At 47.4% G+C, this 9,115-nt stretch overlaps 1 protein-coding gene across 1 annotated transcript in view; it reads left to right on the top strand.

The window, feature by feature from the left end:
* The first annotated feature begins 732 nt into the window (after window positions 1–732).
* Window positions 733–9,115, top strand: part of LOC130540345 (connector enhancer of kinase suppressor of ras 3-like) — a 29,817-nt gene continuing 21,434 nt past the window's right edge. Inside the window, exon 1 of the mRNA XM_057059417.1 lies at window positions 733–981. Coding sequence (XP_056915397.1) covers window positions 930–981 — 52 coding nt within the window. The 5' untranslated portion in view covers window positions 733–929. The remainder of the gene's footprint in view (window positions 982–9,115) is intronic.

The raw sequence follows: 9,115 nt of genomic DNA, 5'->3' as shown, positions 1-9,115 counted from the left end.
TTGTTGGGATTATAAATGGTGCTGGACGGCATTACAATCACAATTGTTGCAAAGAGTTGCGCGTAGAACACATTCGCCACCAGAGGGCAGCAGTGGGTCGCTTTTCTTTTTTAAATGGCAAATTTAAATCACTATCTCTATTTTAAAAGAAAACAAAAAACGTGGAAACCATTTTCTTCCAGTGCAAATATCTTTATGTCGGCCAGTTCAAGTCAGATTAGCGGCAGTTATATTCACAGTGATCCCTTTATAACAATGCACCCCGTATAAGACGCAAATACCCATAGACATTTTAAACTACCCCCCCCCCCCCCCCCCCCCAAACAGACTACCATGTTCACAGAGAACCTGACATATGCGCACAATATGATATGTGTTGCGACTGTTAAACAGAGTTAAAGGATCTACTAAACTTAAGCCGCACAGATTCTGCACGCCTCCCTTTTCAAATAAGGGCGGTGAAATCGTGTGCTGCATTGATGGTGCTGCTTATACCAAAGTAAATATCAGAATCGCCCTGAATTTGAAAAGTTGCAAAACTATTAAACTTAAGAGATAATATCAACTTCATAATATGTCAATCATCTAAGCATTTACACAGAATATATTTATAAAGTAAGCTATTATAGTGCTTAGCTTGTCAATGATATTCTCTGTAGTAGGAATTGCTCCCACTTTATTGTTGCCCTTGAATGCAACATAGGCCCGAAACCCGGCACTGAGGAGCCGCGGAGGCTTTTAGACCGGCCCCCAGAGCAGCGTGCACACAGTGGTTTCTGTCAGGGGTGAACTAGTAGATCAACAGCACCGATCTGTTATGGAGAATGTAACGGCAAAACAATTCTTTTATTTCAACTATTAAATCGGGTCGCCACATCATCGGCGTATTGTATCCCGTGTTTTTTCCTTTTCTTCTTCTTCACCAAGTCATGGAGCCGATAACCAAGTGGACGCCGAAGCAAGTTGTGGACTGGATGAAAGGTGAGACCGGAGCAATTTCTTAACATGGGGCTCAGTTTTGACAACATTCGGCCACACTTTAACGCAGCGGCTGCGCTCTCGCAGCTGCTCTGCTCCACTTGCGAGTCGCTCCGTCCCCATCCTGAAGTAGTTTCGCAGAAACCGCAGGAGCGTTTCAGCCAGAGCCTTCAACAATGGGGCTGCCATCCACCCTCCCTCTCCCTGGAAAGTGCATTTGCCCCTGAAACATTCACCCACTCCTTTCACCATAGAGTGGAAACAAACCAGTCAGATGCTCTTGCTGTGTAAACTTTAGAATGCTTATTTATTTGTGTCTAAACCACCCCAAGAGAGCTCTTGTGATATAAACTTGTATATATTTTAAGCATCACAGCTTCTCATTGTTCCACCCGTCCGATGTGAGTTTAACACGCAAATATTTGACCCTGGCTCTAAAACCCTCCTCACTAATGTGGAAATTGCTCTCCCCTTTGGTAGAAATAGATCGAAATGCATCCACCACCTGTTTGACTACTTTCAAGGCCACCATTTAAACCCCCTCTCCCCCCTCTGCTCATGGAAGTGGCATCTTGGATCAGAGCGGAGGTATGTCTGATGAGGGACTACAGTTGGAATGCAAACAATGAATGGAAATGGATTTCAATCATTCCAGACACATTAGCGAGGGAAGTAAGTGTGTCACACGGTGGCGGCGGCTCTTATCCGAGCTCTTCGTCGCAATATTTGCTCTTGAATCCATTACTTTTGTCGCTTTGCATCAGAAGGCGGCCCCCTCTTCCCTCCAAAGCCGTGTTGTAGTAACTGCTGATTAAAGCATGCCCGCTAGTGCCAATCCATAGCTGGGAGCTAAAGAGGATTTTGGAGGGGTTAGTTTCAGCGTTCCCAGTGAAAAGAACCCAGCAATGGCATGCACGGCTGGGGGGATTAGCTGTCTAAACTGGCCCCAGCGCCCACTGTCGGGACACATTGCTGTCAATCTCCCCGCAAGGCTGACTCAGCGCTTGTCTCTGTGGGCCTGAAAGGGTGGCTTCTGTTTTCTTCCCCTCTCCCAAAAAAACACAGCAAATACAACTTCAAAGTGTTCTCCATACCCTCCTTTAGGGTCTGGGGTGTATCAGAGTACTAAAACCTGCTTGTTAGCGAGGTTTCTGCCATATATTGGCCCGTTCCCACCAAGGGCAAACACGGGTGTTCCCACTTGTTTTTTTTTTTCTGTGACAGAAGTCTTAACCCCCCCTCCCCCCCATGCAAAGTGATGGTGCGTTGCTGGTTCCTGTATGGTTCCTGCACCTGCACAGCTCGCTCTCCACCAGCTCTGATCTCCCAGCTGGACCTGTGGTGTCACGCGCGGGGCCACTTGCGCTGACAGAGCTCTTCAGCGGCCGCGTGAATGCCATAGTTGGGATTATTTTGTCGCTCGTTTGATTTAGAGTTTGTTTCTCTTTGACATCGAATGACACCCCTGATATTTATGTTATTAAATCAAAAAAAAAAAATTCCACAGCTACTCTATTTCCAAATATAGTATTGACTTCGAGTGTAGCTTTTAAGTGTGTCTCATTTATCAAAGAGGCTTCCTGTCCACGTTGTGGTGGGACTGCCGAGGCCTATAGATGTAGCTATAGAATGCTGAATAAAGACAGATGTGAATAAAGATGCATCCCTTCAGCGGCCTTATCTCTCGATGATAACGGAGGCGTCGCCAGCGATGGTTCCTGATCCTTATCCGGCTAATGCGGAGACATCCTAAAGCGGAGTGCGAACAGACACCGCGCAGACGCCTCACCCTTATTAAGGCATCCGCTGCATCTGTGTCATTGGTGGCTCTGTGTTTGGAGTGCCTCCGCCGTCGTCATTAATCGGTCGGAGCGCCGTCTGGACGTGCGGCGGGGCGCTCTGTCCGCATGTGCATGGCAGTAGCACCAAAAAATTCCCTTTATCTTTGCAGATCAGCCTATTGTCTTTCGTCAACGGGAATCGAACCACCTTTAGAACGAAGGGGAAGTGCTGTAAGAGAATCCCCCACAGGGAGAGGTGGCTGAAAGGGGGTTTTCTTCCTCGCAGTCCCTCCGTGGCCTGTTTCTCAGAGTCCATGCATACGTAGCTGCTGGAAAACCCAAGAATTAGCAAGGTAGCGCTAACACGAGAGGGACTATATTTAAATTACTGCCATTACTGACGCAGGTTGCACGTGGCATCGCCCAGGGCAACTGAAGTCCGTTTCTATTTGCATGTACATCTAATGGACCAGCGCTCTGTGCCAGGAGGTCAGACTAAGTATCAGCCCGTCACACGGGGACGGCGGACCAGTTTGATTTTCATTCAAATCTAGAATGTGCATTGCAAATCGCCCAGATGATCTCGGCTTATCAGAACATCCAAGCTGTTTGGCTTCGCTCTGCTTCAGCAGCATTGGCCTGCGAGGTGCCCGGATCAGATGAGAGATATGAAAAGGCTGAAGGGGCACCGCAGGTGCAAGAGCGTTCTGAACTGGCGTGCTGATTGACTTATTGCACCTGGATGCTGAATGCACTGGGTTCTGTCCGAGCCCCGTCTTGGCCAAAGGCAACAAGCTTTCTGGCCGGCATGTTTCACCCCCAGATTGGTTCTCATCTTAATCTATGCACAGACTGTTGTCCCGACCTCCTCTAATGGGCATAGACCTGACCTCAAGTTCAGAATCAGCTGGGTAAACAGGATCTCCGCGTCTTTAACCACACAAGATCGTGTTTTTAATCAAAGCTGTAATTATGTATTAAGATGTTGAACAGCTTCAGGACTGTGGCTGTGCTGGGCTCCAGACGGGGAACTGATTGAAAGTGATTGTGTTGGTCTTGCTATCAAAGCGCTGCTTAATGCGTTTATGCTCAAATAACCATAAAACATGACAGGAATGCAGCTGGCCGCCGCTTTTTTTCCCCCTGCCAAGCGAATGGCTTTGCGAAGCAGCAGTGAAAACAGATCGCACATGCCCTTTGTTGCATCTGGGGCCGCCGTTGCTTTTAGGGGATTTAAAACGTCGAGCTCGCGGAGGTTGTTGGTCCTGCTTCCTGACCGATTGCACACAAAGCTCACCAGCTTACACCGTAATGGAGTCTTAAATCATCACCAAATAGTTCTGTAATTTTGTGAACTGTCATCAGCTTTGTGGCTTTCAATGGCTGTTTATTTATTTATTTATTCAGAGCATGTCCAGACTTGTCTATATCGGCCCTGTCCTCCCAAAACCCTGTTTTTAAACTTGTCGGATTCATTTAAAAAGCTCTCACTGCCTCTCATTTTCTAATCCATCCTAGTTGTGTTTGCATGCTCCCATTGTTCTGGTATTAATCGCCATTGTCGGGAAGCTGTAATTGTTTGTAGGTTTGTGCGTCCGCGTTCGTGTTTTCACGTGTTGTGACAGGTCTTCTCAGCTGTCGGGTATTGATGGAGAGGCCCGCCGTAAGCGTTTAGTCTGTGTTTTTACAGCGCCGACACCACCCGCCATCACCTCGGATGTAAATCGTGTTGGATTTAGAGGGAAATAATGCCTTTTACATGGAGTCGTGCACTCCCATTGTGGTTGTTTTTATGCGATTTTCCATGTACGTCTGCAGCCCACAGAACAGGTAATTGTGGGCGGGGGAGGCCGTAAAGCTCACTGGGTACCACAGAAACTTCCACAGAGCAGACCGGCATTCCCTGCTGCATTTCTGGAAGGTCTGTTTAACTTTGCTTGTGTCTGAATTCCCCATCCTCGCTTGAAGAAAGCCCCTGATGGTGCCACCGGGTGAGTGGCAGGTAATTACCTAAGTTCTTGACCGTGAGACTCGCCCTCCCAGACGTGCGTTAGCATTTTGTAGTGCAGAGAAGCCTCTCACCTGCCTTCTCCCACCCGCCCTTAGCGCGGGTTTGTACATGACGCTGTTTCCAGTCAACAGTGCAGGTATATGAAGACAACCCTCCCTTTTCCACCTGGTTGTGGCTCGGAGGCTGACAGGTGTTAGCATGAAGTGGGAGGAGTGTTTTTGTTTTTTATGGGGAAAGCAGTGAGAAATAACCCCTGGGAATACTCGTATAAATGGCAACACACGCGAGTCAATGTCTTCGCCTACTGTTACCTATTTTAAGGAGGAACCAACAACCTCCGTCTGTGAAGGGCGGCTGAGGAAGAGGTCCACTAGGGTCCCCACTGGACCGGTGTCAGCTTTGATCGGCTGGGTTTGGCAGCAGAATCACTCCACTTATTCAGTTGGGCTTTTTAACAAGATTTGAGGGGGGGGATTTACCCTCTGAGAGAATTAGCAGCAATTAGCGGCTTCTTATCTCTAGATACTTACGGGGATGAGCGTTTAGAATTGGAGCGAGCACAACAGTCACGACAGCATGACTGTACATATCGCTGCAGATTAAATTCATTCGTGTACCGTTGCAGTTCGATGTGCAACATCTACAATCTCGAAGGTTTTTTCCCAAGCCTCTCTGCTTTGGCTCTTGGAAAAATCCACCCTGGTGCAATTACCGAGCCCTTACACACTTTCCCATGGCAAACTAAAGCGTGCGGAGCACGTTTCCTCCTTCAGACATGTTCATCTTTATTGTGGTTTCCATAGGCAGCTATTATGGTGCTGGTGAATTGCTCTGTAATCAGCATACTGGGCCACCCCGATCACACGCCGTCCATGCGATCGGATTAAAGCAACGACGGCTTCCCTGAGCCTTTTCTCCACGACCCGTTCTCCTCTCAGCGGCTCTGACTTTGAACCCAGGGTTACGGTTGATGCTGGCGCTGGTGATTTAAAAGCGGTCATTTTCTTTCCTTGTCCCTCCCTTTGTTTACCAGCTTTTTACCTTTTCCCCTCTCTTTCTTTGAAAAGAACCCTTAATTATAGTTTTGGGGAAGCAGTGTATGTAGTTTTGGGCAAAGTGAGTGTTTAGAAGTCTGCTGACTCTCAGACTGTTGCTCATTATTTCACCGTCAGGGACTCCGGAGCTGCACAGTGGCAGCGTCACGGCTTTTGTTATAACTTTGAGATTAAAATAGAAAAGCACTCCATTCTTACGTACAGAAGTAACGGCCTCTATTGTGTTTTTGGCACAAGCATCAGCGACTATTTTTGGATATTTATCAAGGGGTGGAATCGAGGTATGAACACTGGAGGGGCTGTGAAAGACAAAGGACTGGAATGGGTGTGGAACGTGACTCAGAGGGGGAGTTTGAGGCGCGTTTCAGGTCCGGGTTGCTTTCTTTAGTAGGTGTTTATGCTGGTGGTAGCAAGTGATTGGTGTTTATGTTAGCCTTGGAGGTTGTTGTTTCAACCCTGTGGCCCCACATGCACGAGCACAGACAACCGCTACCTGCACGCCCATTTCCGACTCTTTTGGAAGAGGAACAATAGTTTACGTGGCGTTGCCGACCTCCGTTGCTATGGTCGCTGGGAATGGGAATAATTTTTCAAATATTTCTGCGTTAATGACTTACCGTGTTCTTGCTGTGACCTACTGAATGCAAATAAAGTGTGATTCCTTTCCATTTTTAAAGAAAAAAACTTATTATAGAATTATATGGACACATATAATACTGCAAAAATGCTATATGAAACTGGGAAACCTCAATATTGAGTCCTTTATTTAAATATTTGGTTAAAAAGTATTCTGGGAGGAATGTGACGGGGAAATTATCCACGAGGTGCAAACCCGGTGACCCTGACAACCAGTTTGTCAATTTTGCCACGCCTTTAACTTCGACAACAACTGTGTTCTTAAACTGTTGTTATTTTCCTGAAAGGCTCTGCCTGACGTCTGACCATGGGTAAAATCCCTCTGGTGCAGAGCTACTGAACACCACCTCTCACCTCCATATGTGAGGCTCCAGGCTTGTCATACTGGCGCTGTGCTGCTGGGGGGTAAGGATTAACTGATCCTGGGGGGCTAGTGCTCGAACCACGTCGCAAACTTTGACCCTTTCTTTGGTCGCTGGTCATCAGTCATCATCTATCACCGTGGCTGTGACAGAGCAGCTTTTGTTTGCCTGCCAACGTTCCGACCCCAGCTGTTTTTCCTCACTTAGGAAGCCCACTAGGGACGTGTCACTGCCATTTCGGAGTTGTCTGCATTTAAGATTAGCGAACATGAAGTGAAACACTCTCTGTTGGCTCGAGGAAGCCATGATAAGATTAAAATGTGGGTCATACAAGGTCATAGTTAAGCCACCAGGGAGTGGTGGAAGTAAGAAAATTAGGTCCTGGGAACTTGATTCCGGGGCTATGTAGATCCCTGGTGTACCAACAGTCTTTTAGGAACCTAACATGGTTGATGTGGAGTTGTCGAGCACCATTGTGTAACTCCTCTCCCAGTTCCCATTGGACGGGCAAGCCCAGTCAGTGTGTGTGTGTGTGTGTGTACAAGCTTTGTTGTTGTGCTGTGAAGTCATGCATTAGGACAGCTTAGTAGTCGCCTTTCTAATTACAGCACAGCCACGGTCTGTCCAAACCATTGTGCCAGAATGCTGTGAATTCCCACAATGGAGCTGCTCAGCGGAGAACAATGAGTGGAATTCCTCGCTGGTCCCCGCAGGTTCAGAGGCTGGGCTGATGAATAAAGACAGCAGAGTTACAGTGGCTTTGCTATTCTACACCCAGTAGCTTTCCCACTGCTCAACCCAGTGGGGATATTGGTGTGTGTTTGTGTGGATGTGTTGCAGAATGGCTAGAGACCCCACTGGGATCTCCAGGAGGGGCTGAAAGATGTGGGAGGTGGATAGTAGGATGCTTGTTTTATTGTTTCTCTAGGCTATAAAGGCCTTTCACTCTTTCCTGCAGCTCAAATAAAGAACGTACTTCCTTTTTATTTCATTTATTCTGTTTCCATCGTCTTGAGAATGATCTCGGCCTTGATAAACAGACGTCTTCTGCTGTTTGTGTTGTGCCAGAAAGCATGGGCTCCCAACTCCAACATCTCTGATTCATCCCCACCACCGTGGTGGATCTGCAGCTCGTCACTCCCCAGCTGTCGAGGAGCACGTCTGTGTGGCACGCATGAATCTATACATCATCGCGGCCGTGCGGTTAGCTTGTCGCACACAGCAGTGGGACATGGTGGGTGGCAAAAAAAGACCTCACAGCAGACAAACGGCAGCTGCCGTTGTGCAACCCTCAGACCGGCACCTGCCAGTTACCTGCTAACGAATCCACCTCCTTTATCATGGGAGGATCTTTTTATATGGTTAGATTACCGCCGTTGTCACCGGCAATAGTGGCAACTGGTTAGCATCTGTTCAAAATAAGAAGGGGGACGGAAGCAAATGGTGATGTAAGTGCAAACTTTGTCTGAAGAAGATGTCTTGTTTTGGATTATTGTGCAGAGTTTTCATCTGCGCTACGTTTAATTGGATGTGGACTCTGTCACATTTTCAATTAAGATGATATTTCTAAGTATATGAATGTTTTTGGCACAGTTGGAGTATCCCCCCCCCCCCCCCCGTGTGTGTGTCGGTGTGTGTGTGTGTGTGTGTGTGTGTGTGTGTGTGTGTGTGTGTGTGTGTGTGTGTGTGTGTGTGTGTGTGTGTGTGGTGTGTGTGTGTGTGTGTCAAATACAACCACTTGCTTTGGTTTGAGAACATGTGCCAAGTGGTTCAGAGACCATAAAACTCCAAAGTGTTTCATCCTGTGCAGGCTCTTTGGAAGCCTTCACACGGTCCTCCATTTGCCTCCCTCTTTTCTGCGTTCACAATAGTGTGACACTCTATCTCCCTCAGTGCTTACCCTTGCATAATGAAAATAGACGGTCTCACACACCCCCGCCGTCATTGATCGAGGCCCAATAAATGTTTTATAAGGGCTGCCCTCCGTAACGCAAGTGTGAGGGGTCGATTCCACAATCGGCTCCCAGGAATTCTGGGAAGACCAACACGTTTTCTGTGATATGCACATTTCCTCGCTGCTGTTTCCTCTTTTTTTTTCTTCCTATTTATCGCTGATCAATTGGAATCCAAGCATGAGAAGGAGTTTCTGAACTCCAAATTTGACTTTTGTGACCAAAAGGAGGATATAATGTTTACAAAATGATCTGGTCTGGATAAGTGAAACCTGCCTTGAGAAGAGGATCAGCTCCTTATTTGACCCTTTTAGATACATTTTCCCAGCTTGTTGATTTA

Source organism: Takifugu flavidus, chromosome 16, assembly GCF_003711565.1.
Source record: "Takifugu flavidus isolate HTHZ2018 chromosome 16, ASM371156v2, whole genome shotgun sequence".
NCBI classification, from domain to species: domain Eukaryota; kingdom Metazoa; phylum Chordata; class Actinopteri; order Tetraodontiformes; family Tetraodontidae; genus Takifugu; species Takifugu flavidus.
This window is presented reverse-complemented; position numbering and strand designations above follow the sequence as displayed.